Source organism: Hipposideros armiger, unplaced genomic scaffold (genome assembly GCF_001890085.2).
Source record: "Hipposideros armiger isolate ML-2016 unplaced genomic scaffold, ASM189008v1 scaffold_644, whole genome shotgun sequence".
Taxonomy (NCBI): Eukaryota; Metazoa; Chordata; class Mammalia; order Chiroptera; family Hipposideridae; genus Hipposideros; species Hipposideros armiger.
In genome coordinates, this window is record NW_017731994.1 from 945427 (window position 1) to 966037 (window position 20611).

General features: G+C 34.0%; 1 protein-coding gene across 1 annotated transcript in view; it reads right to left on the reverse strand.

The window, feature by feature from the left end:
- Positions 1 to 10332: 10332 nt before the first annotated feature.
- The window catches only part of LOC109372562 (neural cell adhesion molecule 2-like), a 44810-nt gene continuing 34531 nt past the window's right edge, over positions 10333 to 20611 (reverse strand). Inside the window, exon 5 of the mRNA XM_019625912.1 lies at positions 10333 to 15721. Within this exon, the coding sequence (XP_019481457.1) occupies positions 15613 to 15721 (109 nt within the window). The 3' untranslated portion in view covers positions 10333 to 15612. The remainder of the gene's footprint in view (positions 15722 to 20611) is intronic.

Here is a 20611-nt window from a genome sequence, read left to right on the forward strand (position 1 = left end):
AATAGTTTAAATCCAAATAATTCCAGAACAGAAATATCATAATTAAATTTTGGAAAACTAAAGGGAAATGAACCTAAATGGAAATGAGGATTCCATACTTCATACCAGGGAAAATGTTGATACCAGTAGTTTGTTATAATCACATATCCTTTTTGTACTACTCAGAGCAACCACCAGAAAACTATACAAACAGGTACATCCAAAAAGCATTAAAATAAGTGAAAACTTGAAGTTACTTTCAAAGCATTCTGATTAAAATATTTTTTTTCTTAATTTTGACATTCCCCATTTATATGTTTGTTTCTCCTGCACATCTTTTGACATCATTTTTTTTTAAAAAAAAACTTGTTCTCATTAGGCAGTCCACATTAGATTTCATTGCTGAAAACATACCTTTCTCAGGGGTAAAGCGTTTGGGAACCTAACAGTTTCTTTCCCTAACATATGCTACAGCTTTCAGTCAATGATCTCCAAATATTGCTTTTAAGTGGATAAAACCATACCCTATACCAATTAAGTCAGAATTTCTAGGGATAAGATTCAGGTGAGATTCAGGCATTACTAATTTTAAATGTATCCAGGTTGTTCTAATGTGCAGCTAATTTTGAAAACCAGTGATCCAAATGCTTACCTATAATCTTCAGTAAACTTTTATTGAAGAACGATGTATGCTGATGAAGCATAAGGACATTTGGAACTGGAGGAAGATATATGGATAAGCATATAGAAAAAAATGACAAATTATCAGTCATTTATTTTAAGGATGGGCATTTTTAAGTTTTAGAGATTTAACTTTTATTGTTTTAATTGTATCCCAAACTACTGTCACCTCTCAGCCATCAGTATTTGAAACTTGAACATTTAAGAGTCAAATTAATCTGATGTGTTAAAATAAATTTTAAAAATAAAATTACCTAGAAAGACCTGGTCCACCAGAATCAGATGTAATAGTTTTGGACAGTGACTGCATGATTTCCTTTATTTATCTGCTTTGTGCTGCCATTTTATTTATGTTCAACAATAATTGAACATTTGGTGCGACTCTGTTAAATGCTAATTTTGATAATATTTTTCTTTGGTTGAGTTTTTCCTTCCTACCTTCCTTCTTTTTTTTATAAATTTGAAAATTTATATTTTATTACTTTTATAAGGTAAAATGTATATACAGAGCAAGACATAGCTTTTAAGTGTAAAATTTGATAATTATTGACAAGTGTAACATTACCCAAATTAAACATTTGCATCATCTTAGAAAGACTCCTTATGTCTCCTTTTGCTACTGGCCAACTGAGTAGCCCTTCACCCCCCAACTACTGAAAAACTTTTAAGTTTTCTTTCCTATAAGAATATTAAGTATAGAAATGTTAAGTCTCCTCCCTAGTTCCTTAGTTCCTTAGCTCTTGGCTTTGATTACTTTTCTAACCAGTTTGTGGATTCTAGGCTAAAGATTACTCCTAGCCTGACTCCTAGAATTCTCGTATCCCCCTGCTTCTTGATTGCTTTGTAAATCGGTTTCTGAATCCTAAACAATAGCAATCTCCTACCCCTGCTTCAGATAACTACTTGGAAGCCTGTGACTTCCTAATATCCCCCAGGCCAGTAAGCTAATGCCAAACCCATTCTGGACCGGACAACTGATGCCACCTGAGTGACAGGCTGAATGGCCACAGGCTTCATAAGAGATAACAGATTTATCAATTAAAATCTATTTTTCTCCATTCAGGGGCCTTGGGGATACAGAGGACACCCCAACAAGATTGCCAGTCACAACCAAAGAAGCCAGCGTGGTCTTCCAGGCGGAGCTCAAGACCCCTTCCTCTCATCTGAGATCAGCTAGGGCGAGAGTTCCGTGAATCCCCCAAAAGGCAGGTACAGCTTTACACCCCTGCCCAGCAGGAAGCAGATACAGAAGAAAAGACTTCCTGTCCCTCAGCTTCCCATAGAGATTTGATGGGGATCACGTGTCTCAAAGGGAAAACTAAGCAGGCAGTTAGAGGCAGACATTGGGCCTCTGCATTCCTGCACGTCCCACAGGATGTGACCGCCTGAGTGACCTCCCCTCTCCACCCAAAAGTTATTTTCATTGTAACTATTTACCCCTAAAACAAATAGGTCTTGTTGTCAATTGCAGGTGCCAATCAAGTGGCCCCACGCCCAGAGGGGAACAGCCCATTCTAGAGAAAAGGGGATTAAAAACTCCAAGTCCTAAGGGCTGTCCAAGTGGCTCAGTTGGTTAAGAGCTCACTCAAGAGTGTGAGCTCTGAGCAACGGTGGTTCAGTGCCTGGCCCGAGCTGAGCTGCCAACAGGTGGCAGGATGGCTCTGCTAAAAAATAAATAAATAAAAATAAATAAAAAAATAAAAACTCCCAAGTCCTGGGAAGTTCGCCTTTTGGATGCCTTCCATCTTGTTTGATCGGTCCTCCCCTTTTTGACCACTTCTTCCCTTTTTGAACCCCTTCCTCCCTTTTTTGAGCCTTTTGAGCCACTCCAAACTGTTTGGAATGTAATTTCTCTTTTAATAATAGGCCCTTGCTTGGGCCTACTTCTACTTCTTTGACTTTCAGTCAATCCAGTAAGCACTCTCTATTTTCAGTTCTCTCACCTTATTCTAGTTTTTCCTGTTCTTGAACTTTATATAATTCAAATTATATGCCATGTATTTGTTTGTTTTTTTGTTTTTTGTTTTTTGTTTTTTAGCTGAGCCATTCTGCCACCTGTTGGTAGCTCAGTGGCAGCTCAGCTCGAGCCGGGAATCGAATTGCTGTTGTTCAGAGCTTGCACTCTTGAGCGAAGCTCTTAACCAACTGAGTCACTCGGCCAGCCCATACCATGTATTCATTTGTGTCTATTGTTGCTTAGCATAATGACTGAGATTCATCCAGACTGTTGTGTATTTCATCAGTTAACTCTTTAATATTGCTGAGTAGAATTCCATTATTTGAATAAAACATATTTACTTTATGAATTTTTATGTTGACAGACATTTGAGTAATTTTCAGGTTTTGGCTATTATCAAAAAGTTGTCCTGAAAACTTTCATAGAAGTCTCTTTATATTTGCATTTCTCTTGGGTATATTAATTCCCAGGAGTGCAATTGCTGTGGATGGCCATAAAGTTTGAAAGCTATAGTACATTTTCAGAGCTGATAAAGAGATATATACATAAGTCCCTGACTTACGAACGAGTTCTGTTCAGGGAGAACAATTTGTTCGAAAGTCCGACCGACAAAGTGAGTCTTATACACCTTTGGCACAAATATACAATGTAAAGCATAAAAAAACTAAACACACACACAAAAATACTGTAAATAAACTATTTTTACTTTTACAGTTACCTTAAAATGGTGGTACAGTATAACAACTGGCATATAGGGGATTGCGTGGAGTTAACTGACAAGAAGAGAGTTACTAATTGGAGGAGGGAGGGTAGGTGGGAGATGGTGGAGCTGAAGGATCATCAGCAATAGGAGACGCAGGGCAAGATGGAATTTGGCCCACACCTGAGCTCACACACGTGAGCTACTTTTGATTTGTTCGCATCAACGAATGTTCGTAATGAGAGGTCCGTTCGTATCTGTGAAAGTTCACAACTCGAATGTTCATAAGTCAGGGACTTACTGGATACCATATCTTCTTTATCAGTTCATCCACTGATGGACTCTTAGGTTGTTTCTCTATCTTGCCTCTTACAACTCAATAACAATCAACAAACAATCTGATTTTAAAATGGACTAAGGAATTGAATAGACATTTCTCCAAAGACTTACAAATGGCCAACAGATATATGAAAAGATGCTTAATATCACTAATCATTAGGAAAATACAAATCAAAACCACAATGAGCAATTACCTCACACCTGTTAGAATGGCTATCATCAAGAAGAAAAGAGATAACAAGTGTGGGCAAGGATGTGGAGAAAAGGGAGCCCTTGTGCACTGCTGGAAGGAATGTAAATTCACACAGACACTATAGAACACAGTATAGACGTTCCTCAAAAAATTAAAAATAGAACTACCGTATAACCCATTAATTCCATTTCTGGTTGTATATCCAAAGGAAATGTAAACAGGATACTGAAAAGATATCTGCTCTCTGTGTTTACTGGAGCGTTATTTACAAGTTCACTCCTCTTATTGGTAGCTAGTATAATGGCTGTCTTAATATCAAAGTAGATTTCAGAACCTTTTACCAGGAATAATAAGGACCTGTTTGTGTGATAAATGGGCCAATTCATCAAGAGGACATGGTAATCTTAAACATTTCTATATCTAATATGGAGCTTTCAAAACAAAAGCAGCAAAAAACTGATAGAACTGGAAAGAGGAATAGACAAATTTACAACTGTGGTTGCAGATTTTAACATCACTCTGAATAATTGATAGATTCAGGAGACAGAAAATCAGTAAGGATGTAGAACACTTAAATAGCATTATCAACCAAATTGACACAATTGACATTCATAGAACAGTCCACAAAACTGTGGCACCAAGCACATTCTTTTCAAGTTTAGATGTAACATTTGTCCAGATAGATGATATTTTGGGTTAAAAGGCATTTCAATGAATTTAAAAGTATTCAAGCCATACAAAGTATGGTTTTTGAACACAAATTTTTTATTCATTCATCTGTTGCTGTACAATTGACAGTCACAAATATTATTCAATTTATAATATATATAATATTATATAATAAATAATATACTATTTTTAAGTCTCCAAGAAACATGGATTATTATAAATATGTGTACTTAAATCAGTGACCTATTAATGGCCTCTTGTTAATAGAGGAAAGAATAGAGATTGTAAAAACATGTAGCCAGTTCTCTCCTTTAAAAAATTACTGATTTTCTATTTAAAAGTAATCAGTTGTCATACATTCTTAGACTAAATAATTAGAGTTTGAAGGCTCCTTGCCACTCTGGAATGAAAATAAGATAGGTGATAATCCAAATTAATTTTATTTTATTTATACATTTTTCTATAAATTTTAAATAACAATATTTTAAAATATGCTTTATATTTTTCTTATATTTTTAAACTATATATATTTTATCTTACACTTAAATATGTGGTCATTAAGTATATTTTAAAAATATGAGCTGATTCTAATGATACTGCTTTATTGCCAAGTCTAAAATATATAGAGAGAGTAAAACTAAAGATCTTGAGTTATTAAACCAGTTATATTCTGAGATTAATTTAAAATGCATTTTAATATGTATTGTCTCTGATATGTGATACTTAATAGAAAAAAATCGAAATAGTTTACTAATCTGAATTTGAATCTTGTTTCTGCCACTTTCCAGATATACAAACCAAGAAAAATCATTTCATCTTTCTGCTTACCAGAAGTTTAGTTATAAAAATAATGGGAATCAGCAATGATGTATCTAGTGTCTACGTAAGCTCTATGACTCCACTCCATTCCGTTCCATTCCATTCCATTCCGTTCCATTCCACGATTTCTTAAGTGTAGAACAATTTAAATGTTCTGAGCCACTTATCTGCTTGACTAAGATATGGGTTTTTGTTGTTGTTGTTCTTGCTGCTGCTGCTGCTGCTGCTAATAATTCATTTCTTTTGGTGAAGTCTTCTCTCACAGACCCAGAAAGTTTGGATGCTGTTGTCATGTTAACAAGAGTGATACAAATAGAGTCTTGATAAGCAATTGCAGGTTGGAACTGAAAAACTCCGTTTTGAAAGCCATTCACTGTGCTCTAAAGGTCTTTGTATTACACTACAGATGACTTGAGGCCATGTGGAGAAAGACCTAAAGGATGAGAAGTTACCTTTCAAATGCCAGTTTCTTTTGTGTTTCCAGCTGAATACAGCTGTATGATTGGCCTCAACACATCAAGAGAGGAGAAACAAAACAACACACACACACACCCCAAATTGAGCAAGTCAACAAACAAAATCATTATACATTAAGGTGTGGCAATATGTTTTGTAATGGTCTGTTACTTGACTGGTTGGCAGACAAATGATTCCAAAGTTTGTACCAGGTCCTAATCCCTAAAACCTACATATGTATTTATATATATATATGTATGTATTGCCTTACATGGGAAGAAAGAAAGACTTTGTATATTTGATTAAATTAAGAACCATGAGAAGGAGAGATTATTTTGCATTATTCAGGTGAACCCAATATTTACCACAAAGCTTCTTAAAGAGAAATAGGGAGGCAGGGAGTATGAGTCAGAGGAGGTGTATTGTTAAGACAAAGCCCAAGGGATGCAATTGCTGGTTTTGCTAATGAAAAGGGATGCTAAGGCAAGGAATGTGCGCAGCCTTTATACTATGAACTGAATGTTTATATCCCCCCATTTATTTTTTGAAACTAATCTCCAATGTGATGGTATTTGGAGATGGGGCCTTTGGGAAATATTTAGTTAGATTAGGCCATAGTGTGGGGACCTCTTGGAATTAATGCCCTCATCAAAAGAGGATTTCTCTCTGTCCGTGCACAGGCACCAAGGAAAGGCCATGTGAGCACACAGCCCGAAAGAGGGCCCTAAATGAGAATCCAAACATGCCTGCACCTAATCGCAGACTTCCAGCCTGAAGAATTGTGAGAAATAAACCTGTTGTTCGAGCCACCCGTCTATGGTAACTAATTATAACCACCTGAACCAAGACATTTTAAAAGCCTTCCAACCAACACAATCACATTGATTTTAGTCCAATGACACTTATATCAGAGTCTGCCCTCCTAAAATTGTAAAATAATAAATGTATAGGTTTTTTTTTAAGTCACTCCATTGTACTTACAACAATAGGAAAGTAATACAATGACGCAGATAAGTGAAACAGAAACTGAAAACTGTAAGTGGGTTGTTACTATAACAAAATCTTAAAACTTCTACCATTAGCTTTGAGAGTGGGTAGGAGATGGAGGCTTGAATGTAGGTAAGGAGAATGTTAATGAAGACCACTATAACAGTGAAAAATTGCTTTTGGAGACTGGAGACAAAGGAAGCCATGCTTTGTGATGGCAAAAACAATTAGGGAAATTATTGCCTCTGATAAATTAAAAAAACAGAAAATGTAACTAATGAGTTTGTGAATCTGACTCAGAAGATTTCCAGGCAACATATTTAAAGGGGTAATTGTCTTTCTTTTTTCTGAAGTTTTCTCTCATTTTCAAGCAGAATTCAGATTACTTTTTTACCTAAGACTTGTTCTCTTATTCCCATGCTTTTCAGCTGTCAAAAGTTTCTCAAAGTAATAAACGGCATAAGGATACATATAAATTAGGGTATTGCCAGTAAAACATAGCCTTGAGATCTAAATCAAATCAAGGGTGTCCTTTGTTCAGGAAATGAATTTAAGGAGGTGCCTTGTGGACATTCTTAATTGAATGAATAGGCTTTGAAGACTCTTAAGGGCATTACTCAATGACACTTTATTTTGCAGCCCAACATAGAGGGGGGTCTATCTTGAAGAGATTTGAGAGGATGGGTTCTGTCTAATGTAGCAATTATAAATTGACACATAAAAACCTCATACTGTTCTTTTAAAGGAGTTGTATCAGCTTGAACTTAATGGCATTTGGTTTAATTAAAAATAGTTGTCTAGGTACTAACTTTATCTGGCTAGGAAGCAGGACAAGAAATTTACTCTGTTATAATCATACACTATATCCTATAGAAAAGTAAGACTATCTCAAAACAGCCACCTTAAGAGCTACTGACAGCAATGGATTTAGTAATCACTCCCAGGGCATAGAATGAGATCCTAATCAAGGAACATCCCTTAGGTTGGAGCCAGCTGGGACAAGTAAATATTGTTTGAATTTCAAAATTTCTACAGGCAAGTAACTGCCAAATGCCCCCATTTCCACCCTCCTTGTTTTTGAACGGCAGCCTCTATTGCTATTAACCCACCCGTCTCTCAATTTTCTGTAGGTGTTCCTAGTGGCAGTTAAATTGTGTTCCTAGGGGCAGTTAAATTGTCTTTTTTTAGTGCCCTAGCATCCGAACTGAGGAACTACACCCAAGGTATAATACTTGAGGAGACGTAGTGGCACCTGATATTTAGTTGAATGAATTGTGAGATTTAAGGCTGACACTGATAATATAATGGAATGAAACCAGAGTCTTGGGAACCCCTGTGCGGTGAGTGAATTTTGCAAGTGGAAAGAATATGAAATATTAGGAAAGAAGAAGAGGGTGCTATACGACAATATTGGTTGGTGGTGCCCAGTATGTGCTTAGTATTCCTATGATTTTATCTGACCAGTTGGAATCGCAAGTGCGATGCAAACAGACTCTTGGGCAGCATGCGCACATCAGGGCTTCCTTTGTAAGGTCCTTCTTAGAAGTCCGTAGCCATGTAAGTGAGCTCTCCTACATACACCCTATGGAGTAAAATCATTGCCAACCTGAGTCAAGTTAACATGCATAGTCATAAAAGTAATATATTTTTGATGTTTTAAATCACTAAATTTTGGTGGTGTTACTCAGCAATAGACAACTGAAACATAAATACAGGAAATAATGAAATGGAAAGCTATTCTTTCAACTTTGGAGGACTCAAATTTAGCCTATTAATAAATAATTTAATGAATTATGAAACCATTGACGTTATTTATAGTCTGTCTCTAAAGAATAGGAAGTAGCTGTTTAACACAACTTATCAGAATCAGTGTTGAAATATGGCAGCTACAGACATAATCATGGCTACCGTTTGTGATAGGAAAGGAAAACAAGGTGATCCGTGGGGAATGCGGACACTGAAGGTGGAAGAGAGGATACTGATATGGACTGAATCATCCAGTTATTCTTTTTTACCCAAATACGAAGACATCTTATTATTAAAAGCATCTGACTATAGCCTCATGGATTACTAAAATATCACAGTAAGTTAAATATTGATTAAATTTTATATTACTCTAATAGAGCAGTACAGTGACCTCACTGACACTATCCCCCCCAAAATTCTGTCTATAGAAGATGAATTAAGTTATCTAGAAAAGGTAAAATACCCAAACATGAATTTTGCTGTAGGGAGTAAAGTTAGGCAAAGGGTAAGTACTCATATAAGACACTTCAAATAAAATAGAACATGTTTTATATTTTGAGAACATTCTAACTTGTGTGCTGAAAATTCATTCAGAAAAAAATAAATTTAAAAATAAATTGGAAGAGCTGACTCCACATATGATCTGAATCATAGGAGACATACATTTATTTTCTATATTATAAGTAAAGATAATTTATAGTAGGCAATAACTTGAGTTAGAAAGGAATGAAAGAAATTTGCTAAAATATAAACATGGTTACCTGGTATATTTCTATCAATATCAGAGACTAAATTAGTCTTAGCCTCTTTATCATGGTACATTTTGAATTTATTATAACTGTTCTGTTAATTAAATACAGGATACTGAGAAAATGAGCACAATATAAAAGTGCCTTTATTTTACCTTTAAATGCCTATTTAATGTAATTTTTTTCCATGTATGTATGTACATTGTGTATGAATTTTTAAGGCTTGTATTGAAAATTTGGTATTTACTATTACTTTGTCTTCCTTTTAAGTTAAACTTGACACTGGTTTTAAAAAAGTGAAAACATGTTGTAAAAGCACATGAGAGAGGATTAGCTTCCCTTCTTTTGTAACTCATGCAGTTTAACAAGAAGATATTCTATATAATAATGGCAAATAAAATGCCAACAGGTACTAGATGTTAATACTAGTTTGTCATTTAAAATGTGTCCCCAACCCACTGGATCTCAAATTTGTGTGCATCAGAATTACCATAAAGGTTTGTTAAAACACTCCTGGGCCCCTCTCCAAGATTCTTTTTATTTAATAGGTCTTTGGTGGGGTCCAGATGTTTACATTGCTAACAAGTTCCCAGATGGTGCTGATGCCACTGGGTTGGGACCACATTCTGAGAATTATTGCTCTTACCAACTGTTTATTCATTAAAGCCTTTGACTTGGGCAGAGTGGAGAATCCAAAAGATTGTGACTCAGGGTAAGGCAAGATCGCAGAAAGCATTCTTTTCATTTGAATATATAAAGATATGTTTGGAAATTATTTTTTTAAAACTGAAAGGTAAGGGGGGCAGGGAGATGTTAGAGGAGGGTAAAGGAGGTCAAATATATGGTGATGGAAGGAGAACTGACTCTGGGTGCTGAGCAATCAATGTGATATGTGGATGATGTATTACAGAATTGTACACTTGAAACTTATGTAGCTTTACTAACCATTGTCACCCCAATAAACTTCCATTAAAAAAAGAAAACCCTGAAAGTGTTAAGTCATAAGCTGACTCATCACAGAGATGTTATTCAAAATAAACATAAAATGCAACACTTTATTAAAGTAAAATTATCTTTACTATTAATATACAAATGGTGAAGAGTGACAATTTTGATATACTGTAAGCCATACTTTCAATGTCTCTCATAAATACAAAACTTCAACATTTGCAGTATAATTTGTACAGTTTAGACATATATATATACAGCATTTCATAGGGACATACTATATTAAAACAATAAGAAAACTTTGTGGTAGCTAACTTAAGAATATAGAATTTGACTGGAATATATAAGTTAAAGAAAATAAAAGTATGTTTTAATGCATACTGAACACAGCATAGAATTCACATACGCCCCCCCCAAAAGTCTTTTTTTTTTAACTTTTATTTCTAAGAAGTTCACATATTCCTAACAGAGTTTAGAGGCAAATGCAAAACCATGAACATTCCTTCAAGAATTGGAACAAATATGTTTGCTCTTAACAGGACCATTTATTTTATATAATGCATGTTGTTCTCTAAAAAATCATATTTTCAAAATTGAATTATAAGTTCTATATGTTAACTTTGTCCTTTGGATTTCACTAAGTTTTCTCCTTTCCATCAGTATAATTGACCTTAACTTTCACCTAAGCAATATTCCTAGTCCCTGGTCCAGCTCTTCTGACACGAAGTCCTTCTTACATATTCAAAATATAAGCGTTCAGTTTTCTTTTCTGGACTCTCTCAGTACTTTTTTCCTCTAGTCTCTTATGCCTGGTTGTGATTTGAAATGCTCCAACAGTCATTTCTTTGCTGAAACCAGATGCCAAAAGATAGGTGTTTTTATTTCAGAAAAAAAAAAGTGGCAATATTAAACTTGTATGGGCAATTTTTATATTAATAGTTGTGAATAGCATGTAGTTTATTTCTTAATATTATAAAACAAATAAAGAGGTGGTACCAACTAATGTATTTGTTAGTCATTAAATCTTATCATGACTAATGAACTATTTTCTGAGAATATTAAATGTGTTATCAAATAAATATTAAGTATTATATATAATATAAAAGTCTATGAGGGGAAATAATCTATTAGCAATCTTGTATAATGTTGTAAAATAGCTGCATCTACTTAGGTAAATGCAATTTTTAAAAAAGGAGAGGAGGGATCTGGAAGAAAATTATATTTATTCAACAACTACCATGTGTAGACCCTTTTATAACTTTTTCATTTACAGATAATTGCCTCATCTGGGAACATTGTTAAGCCCATAAATAGACTACTTTCTTGAAAGAGTTTCATTTTAGGATTGAAGTATTTCATTTCTGTGACCAATAATTTTAGCATATGCTAATACATCCATATGAAAGTTCAATGTGAGAAAAAAACTAATAATGCTTCAAAGGGTTAATAAGATGCAAATTTTTTCTCTGTGAAGGTAAATTATGCAAACAATCCATTTAAAAAACATCTTCACCTACTCATAAGTCTGTTGAATAAGCACTCTGGATATGATTATGACAAAGACCTACATGAGTAAGGGGTTGAAACTGAGCAATTAAATTATTCTCCATGAAAAAGAACATTGCGATTTTAATAAGTAATTGTAATATGTAATTCTAATATTTCTTAAATTAACAAATTAAGAGATTATTCTTTTTACCACTTCAGTTAGTTATTTTCATCAGTGATTTTCTTATCAAAAATAAAGGATGATTTATTATCCCAAATCAAACATTTAACAGGAGTAATGTAGATCCAAGTGACACCATAATAATTTACCTTATTTTAAGATGTCATCTGTTGCTTTGTCTTAGCACTGGTGAAACTCACTTTCAACAATATTTAGAATGTATTTATTGTTCAGAATGATATTACAGGAGAAATTAAGTATATTTTGTGTGTGCATCTAAATAATTGTTTTGTTATAAGTGGAAATAAATTACGCAGTATAATTTGTTATATTTAGATTTTGTATTCAAGGCAAAGTAGTTTGAATTGAGCTTATTCACTGAATAAAATTATGACACTATCATTCAAGTGTCACAGATAGGAGCAAAATATGTCAATAAAGATGGCAGTTGTGTTTTTTTCTTTTAAAAAGCAGACTGTCATGCTAATCTAAAGGCACAAATACATCTTAATTATTTAAAATAACAAGCATAAAATAAAGGTATGATTATAAAATTATAATTAATTATTGGCACTCAAATAAATAATTTCATTAATAAAATCCTTCTATTTATATAAACACTTAATTCAAAGACTAGGATTTTGTGTAAACTTTCCTGGATGAACTAGTTTTTGAAAAATGCTTATGTATGTATTAATATTAAAAATAAAGGAAAATGTGTGAAGCATTACATTAATGTTAGACATTAGTATAGAATGGTAATATGCTGACTCACAAAAGTAATAAATAAATCTTTAGAAATCACAATTCTGAATTAAAGTTCTTTGCAAATCATTGTGAAATATGTTCACACATAATTTGTGCCGGTTGTAAAAGCAAAATACATACTAAAATGCTGATATTACTGTTTCCTCCTATGTTGTTGAGTGTAGATTGTCATTGCCTAATTGCACATAACCTGTCATGAAATACCAATATTTTTAGTGATGTCTTTGCTTCTTTTTTTTAAAGAACATAGGTTCGATTATTTAATAGCACTTATATTCAGTCAATTCTTTTGACATTTTATCCTAACACTTAAGAGTACTTTCAGACAGTAAAAAATAACATTTATACAGTTACATAGGTATGTTTAGTCTAGAAGAAGAATGAAAAATAAGAAACAGATGATTTCAGTTCTATTCATATTTTACAAATTACCAAAATCCATCTCTTATATGGAAACGTTTACAAATAGAGTAATTTGGAGCATTCCATAAAAATGTTAAAAAGGAAAAGTTTATCACAGTACTGCCTTGTTCCTGTGTGGCATACATTTCAAAGACAAGAGATAAGGACCACTCAGACAACTGAAACAGTTCACTTGAAACAATCTGTCCTCAATTAGTTCCAGATTACCTGCTAACTTCAGATCATTTCTCCACATTAGTGGCAAAAAATTCAAATCATATATATATATATATATGGAATATTTAAGTAAATTGCTTTACATGGAAAGTCCAAAAAAATGAGAAAAATAAAACTTTCAAATTGAGAAAACACAAAAATATTTGTTCTTTATTATGATTTCTCTGCTCTTGAAGTATAGCACGAATGTAACAATGGTAAACATGCGAAATTGCTAAATTTTCCTAATTCTTTCACCATAATTAGTTTAAATCCAGGTAACCCTAACCAAGAAAAATTAGCATTCATGGCTATTGCTTCATAGACACTTTACAAAGCCCATTTACTTTGCACAAACTAATTCAAGTATTTTGACTAGTTTTAGTACATTGATATAAAAGGATGAAAAAAAAAAGTAAAGCAAACAGATGAGATCAAACATAGCTTACACAGCAACAAATCCATCAAAAAGACCATCTGGATAATTCCTACTAAAGTTCTTAGGTAGGCACGGGAATTCTTTTCTTTTTCTTCAGAATACGCCAGGAAGACTAGCAAGTAGAGAATCCTGCATTATAACCCTGTAATGACACTGGAGATTTAGTGCCTGAACATGCAGATGGATACATGTTTGGTCTTGCTGATAACCCAAATTTTGTCAAATCAGCTAGCTGTCTCTCCTTGCCTACGAATTTTAAGCACTTTGCATATAAAAGTGTTCATAAGTGGCACTGACATTACATTTAATGTTCATCAAATTATCTCTATAGAGAGATACCCTAAAAGCAGGTCGCTCTGCACTGTTAAAACTTCCCTCCAATGTTTTATTGGAATGCATCCCCCAATATCTGAACTATAATACCACCTGAAACATTAAAGGTTATGCATGTGATGGAGACTGAAGAAACATTTGGCTCTGTAGGATAAGAAATAATCTAAAACCTGCTCCCAATTGGTATGTATATTTAAAATCATAAATACATTTTCTTTTACCTTACATGTAAGTGAAAATCACGTTTCAGTCTTTTACCTCTGGGAGCTTGCATAGCTTGGAAGTTAGTAAGCATTTTGTTCGGGTGTAGGCCCTAATGAGTAATATTAGAAAGTATGTATTGAATAGTTGAGGAATTTCTTTAACCAAAGTTGTTTATCAAAATCTTAAAATAACTTCTAGCTACAACATCCGAATAAAAACAGATAGTGGCAATTCAGTTGTTTATCGTTGACACTTTTATGGCATGTTTAAATATTGATTTCTCCTTAATTTAACCAAACTAAGAATTTTAATTTCCATTAGCCAATTACATTTAATGATTGACCGATAACACCTGAAAAACAAATTTTTAAAGAAAGATTATTGAAAACAATGGGCAAAAAATGTATGAGAAAATATGGTTTGAAGTATTTGGACACTAAAGACCTGTTTTTTGATAAAATTATTTAAAAGTAAATGATAATCACATATTTTTAAATATATTAAGACGACATTGATATTGTTCCCATTTCAATTTACTTTATTTGAAGCTGAGGGCAGAAATCAATATTACTTTCACTTGCAATACATTTTTTTTGTGTGTAATCCATTGTGAGTGATTATGGCATATATAAAGCGATAGAGATTTATGGAATCTTTCTAATCTAATTTACACACAACTAATATTCATTCAAGTGGGTAACAATTTTGATCTGGCACTTCTGTCTATCAAAAATCCATGTTCAAATAGACTGTAATTATAACTTAAAAAGAGTTTGCCAAAGTTTCTCTCCATTTTTAATATTTGCTGAAGATAGCTGGCTCCTTCAAGCCCGGGTTCCCTGAAATTCTCCTGATAAAGTATAAACATTGATTAAGAATTTTCATCTTAAACTGAAGTCCACTTTACTAATCTATTTGCTCAAGATAGGATTAAAATACATGCAGGGCTTTCTTATACAGTTAGCTCACAAAGTTTTTGCTTTGTTTTGTTGTGTTCTTAAACCCCTATTTGTTGGAGAGCTTGTGGTATGAAATATAAGTTCTTACGAAGTAGAGCATTTTAGCCATATAATAAATTGCAGTACTTCAATCATAGAGTCACATTGTACCCAAGTTTCAGTGCCAGTCAGGTCTCTATATTGAAATTCTCAACAAAATAAACAACAGCAAGAACAACAACAACAACAAAAGGAAATGGACCATGGGCAGGAGTATTTGATCATATGTATATGTGTACAAGCTATTCCAAGCTAGAAGTTTCCCAAGAAATTAAGGTCAATGGAATAGTTTTGGTCATAGGGTCACACTGCGATCCGAATGCTCTTTGTAGCATTGCTCAAGCCTCTGTAATCTTGGTGTTATGCTTTGCTGTCGTCTTCTTTTGATTGGATGTCATTAGAAACCTTAATTTCTATAGTTTCTGGATTTAGGACTTCTTTCCCATTCTCTTCTTTTAAAGGCAATTTTCTGGAAGGAAAGATAAAAATAAGAAACTTAATTTGCTAAGGCACTTTAAGTGGAATCCCTTAACATTTAAGTTGCTGTTTTGTAGAAACAAATATGTTACAATGTTAATTGTTTTATTATTAGGATTAAAAAAACCTGATTTGTGAAAGTAATATCAAATTGACAAAAAATAATCTAAAAGTTAATAAAACAATTAACATTGTCTAGTGTAAAACTGTGATATATAATGTAGAATGATGAATGAAATAATATATATGTAAATTTAGAAGCACCAAGTCATTCATTATAGGGTGGCTTAAATCTGATAATCAGTTAGTGATGTTAAAATTATAATTGTTTTGGAATGTAAAACAGCCAAAACACTTTTTATATGTTAACTAGATGATTTACTAGTTCTTAAGCTTTTCAGATAAAAACAATCAATAGTTGCCATATTCTGTTACAATAACTTCAGAAGCTGTTGAACAAACAATATGCAGGCTCTTTTATACACATTATCAATAGTGTATTCACAGATCTTCCTTTTTCCCATTCACAAGTGCTGAAAAGATTGACAATAAGATTGTAAAAAAACGATAAGTCACTTATACCATCAAAACGTAGAGGAATTTAGGGCCAGCTGAGTGGCACATTGGTTAAGAGCTGGCTAGGGATGCCAGAGGGCCCCGTGTCAGATCCCACATATGAGGGCCAATGACACTGCCCTCTACAGCTAAGATGCTGAACAACAGCGTGACCTGGAGCTGGGCTGCCCTGAGTCGCTGGCGACGGCAGGTGGGTTGCCATGCTACCGTGTGTAGCCAGCAGCCAGCGTGTGTAGCCAGCAGCCAGCGTGAGCGGCCAGCAGCCACTGTGAGCAGCCATCCAGAAACCGGCGACTGATCTGCCTCACTGGGGAAGAGCGCAATGATGGTGCCAACTTGGGCCAGTGAAGCAACGTCCTCCACAACTAGACTGAAGAACAAAACGACAGCAACTTGTCTGTTCCCCTTCCCCCATTTTTCCAATAAAAAAATCTAAAAAAAAAAAAATGTAGAGAAATATAGAACTTGGATGGGAGATTAGTATATGCTCAATATATGTCTAAGCAGAGATATGTATATATTGAGTTTGTAATTCCTGAGTGTTTTCAAGTAAATCTTGGATGGTGTGTTGTTGCATATATAACGATTTTTACTTACATTTATGGTAATTTATTTTAAAGATTACTGTTATCATTTTTTATTTAGTATTTTTTTCTATTATTGAGTATCAGGGTAGTTATTAAACCATCTTTATTTTTTAAATTAGTTTCAGGTGTACAAAACAATGTAATAGTTAGACATTTATACCCTTCAAAAAGTGATAACCCTTCCCAATCTAATACCCCTATGACATCATATTGCACTATCGGGAAAGTCATGACACATTTTTGCATTGAAAAACATAAAAAAAAAATACGTCATGACTTTCCTGATGACCCAATATATAGCTGTTACAATTCCATTGACTATATTTCCTATGCTGCACTCCACATCCCATGACCATATAAATACATATACTGGGAATGCCAAAAAACATATACACATTTTAAGAAAGAAAAAAACTGCATTAAATTGTAATAATATATACGGATAACAAAAGATGAATACAAGTTATGTGTATACATTTTTTTGGCACCCCAGTATATTTAATTATAGTTTACATTCAATATTATTCAACTTCAGCTTCAGGTGTATAGCACAGTGGTCAGGCATCTACACTGTCTATGAAGTGGTCTCTCTAATAAGTCCAGTGCCCATCTGGGACCCTACACAATCTTTAAAACATTATTGATTATATTCCCCAAACTGTATTTTATATCCCTGTGGTCATATTGTGACTACTAATTTGTCCTTTCTAATTGGTTTACCTTCTCTCCCATGTCCATCCCTTCCCATCTAGCAACCATCAGTTTTTCTCTCGATATCTCTGAGTCTATTTCTGTCTTGTTTGTTCATGTATTCTGTTCTCTAGATTCTACACATAAGTGAGATCATATGGTATTTGTCTTTCTCAGTCTGATTTATTTCACTTAGTATAATATCCTCTAGGTCTATCCATGTTGTTGCAAATGATAAGATTTCAGTCTTCTTAATGGCCAAGTAATACTCCATTGTATAAACGTACCACAGTTTCTTTGTACAATTGTCTATCAATGGGCATTTCAGTTGTTTCCATGACTTGGCAATTGTGAATAGTGCTGCAATAAAAATAGGGGTGCATAGGGACCGGCTGAGTGGCTCAGTTGGGTAAGAGCTCGCTCAAGAGTGTGAGCTCTGAGCAACAGGTTGCTGGTTCAATGCCCAGCCCGAGCTGAGCTGCTGCTGAGCTGACAACAGGTGGCAGGATGGCTCAGCTAAAAAAAAAAAAAATAGGGGTGCATATATTGTTTTGAACCGGTGTTTTGGATTTCTTTGAATAGACACCCAGGTGTGGAACTGCTGGGTCATAAGTTTGTCCCATTTTCAAGTTTTTGAGATACCTCCATACTATTTTCCATAGTGGCTGCACCAATCAGCAATCCCACCAAGAGTGCACGAGAGTTCCCCTTTCTTCACATCCTTGCCAACACTTGTTTGTTGATTTATTGATGATAGTCATTTTGACCAGAGTGGGGTGGTCAAGTAAAATTGTGGCTTTTATTTGCATTTCTCTAATGATTAGCGGCATTGAGCATTTTTTCATGTCTGTTGGCCATCTGTACATCCTCTTTAGAAAAATGTCTCTTCATGTCCTCTGCCCATTTTTACACTGGGTTGTTTGTTTTTTGGTGTTGAGTTGTATGAGGTTTTTATAAATTTTGGATATTAACCCCTTATTAGATGTGTCTGTGGCAATTATCTTCTCCAATTCAGTAGGCTGCCTTTTTGTTTTATTGATGGTTTCCTTTGCTATGAAAACAGTTTGTAGTTTCATGTAATCCCACATATTTTTGTTTTGCTTCCCTTGCCCAAAAGGATATATCATAAAAATATTAGTAATTTATTTCCTATATTTTCTCTAGGACTTTTATAGTTTCAGGCCTTACATTTAAGTCTTTAATCCATTTTGAATTTATTCTTGTATATAGCATAAGGAGGTGTCTGTCCAGTTTCTGCATGTGTCTGTCCAGTTTTCCCAGCACCATTGATTAAATAGACTGTCTTTACCGCAATGTATCACGTTAATTGATTTGTGGATATTGAACCAACCTTGCATATCAGGAATGGATTCGACTTGATTGTGATGTGTGCTCTTTTTAATGTATTGCTGAATTAAGTTTTCTAATACTTTGTTGAGGATTTTTGCATCTATGTTCATTTGCATCTATTTGCAGCCTATAGTTTTCTTTTTTTGTAATGTCTTTGGTTTTAGGATCAGGGTGATAGTGGCCTTTTAAAATGAGCTTGGGAGCCTCCCCTCCTTCTCAATTTTTTGGAATAGTTTGAGGAGAATAGGTGATAATTCTTTTTTGAATGTTTGGTAAAATTCACCTGTGAAGCCATCTGGTCCAGGACTTTGGTTTTTTGGGAGCTTGTTGATTACTTTTTTAATTTCTTTGGTAGTAATCAATCTGTTCATATTTTCTGTTTCTTCTTGATTCAGCCTTGGAAGATTTATGCTTCTAGAAATGTATCCATTTCTTCCAGATTGTCTAATTTGTTGATGCATAGTTGCTCATAGTATTTAAAAAAAAATTGTATTTCTGTTGTGTCTGTTGTCACTTCTCCTCTTTCATTTCTGATTTTATTAATTTGGGTCCTCTTTCTCTTTTTGTTGATGAGTCTGGATAAAGGTTTGTCAATTTTGTTTAGCTTTTCAAAAAACCAGCTCTGGGTTTCATTGATATATATATATATATATATATATATATATATATATATATATATATATATATATATATATATATATATATATTGTATTTCATTTATTTCCACTCTGATCTTTATTATTTCCTGCCTTGTACTTCCTTTGGGCTTACTTTGCTGTTCTTTTTCCAGTTCCCTTAGATGTAAAGATAGACTATTGATTTGACGTTTTTCTTCTTTCTTTAGGTCCTGCATTGCTATGACTTTCCCTGTTAGGACTGTTTTCACTGCATCCCATAGATTTTGGGTCGTTGTGTTTTCATTTTCATTTGTCTCAAGGTATATTTTGATTTCTTCCTTGTTCTCATTGTTGACCCACTCATTATTTACTAGCATGTTATTTAGTCTCCATGTATTTGTGTGTTTTCTGGACTTCTTATAATTCATTTATAGCTTCATAGCACTGAAGTCACAGAAGACACTTGATATGATTTCAATCTTCTTAAATTTATTGAGACTTGTTTTGTGGCCTAACATGTGGTCTATCTTGGAAAATGTTCCATGTGCACTTGAGAAGAATGTATGTTTTGTTGCTTTGGGATGAAATGCTCTAAAAATATCAATTAATCCAACTAGTCTAATGTGTCATTTAAGGCCACTATATCAATATTGATTTTCTGTCTGTAGGATCCATCCATTGGTGACAGCGGGGTGTTGAAGTCCCCTACTATGATAGTGTTACAGTTGCTCTCTGTTTTTATATTTGCCAATATCTGTTTTATATATTTAGGGGCTCCTATGTTGGGTCCTTAGATGTTTACTAGGGTTATGTCCTCTTGTTGGATTGACCCCTTTATTATTATGTAGTGCCCTTCTTTGTCTTTTATTATAGTCTTTGTTTTAAAGTCTATTTTGTCTGATATAAGTATCGCTGCTCCAGCTTTTTTTTATTCCCATTTGCATCAATTATCTTATCCATCCCTTAACTTTCAGTCTGTGTGTGTCTTTTGATCCGAGGTGGTTCTATTGTAAACAGCATATGCAAGGGTCTTGTTTTCTTATCTACTCCGCTACTCTATGT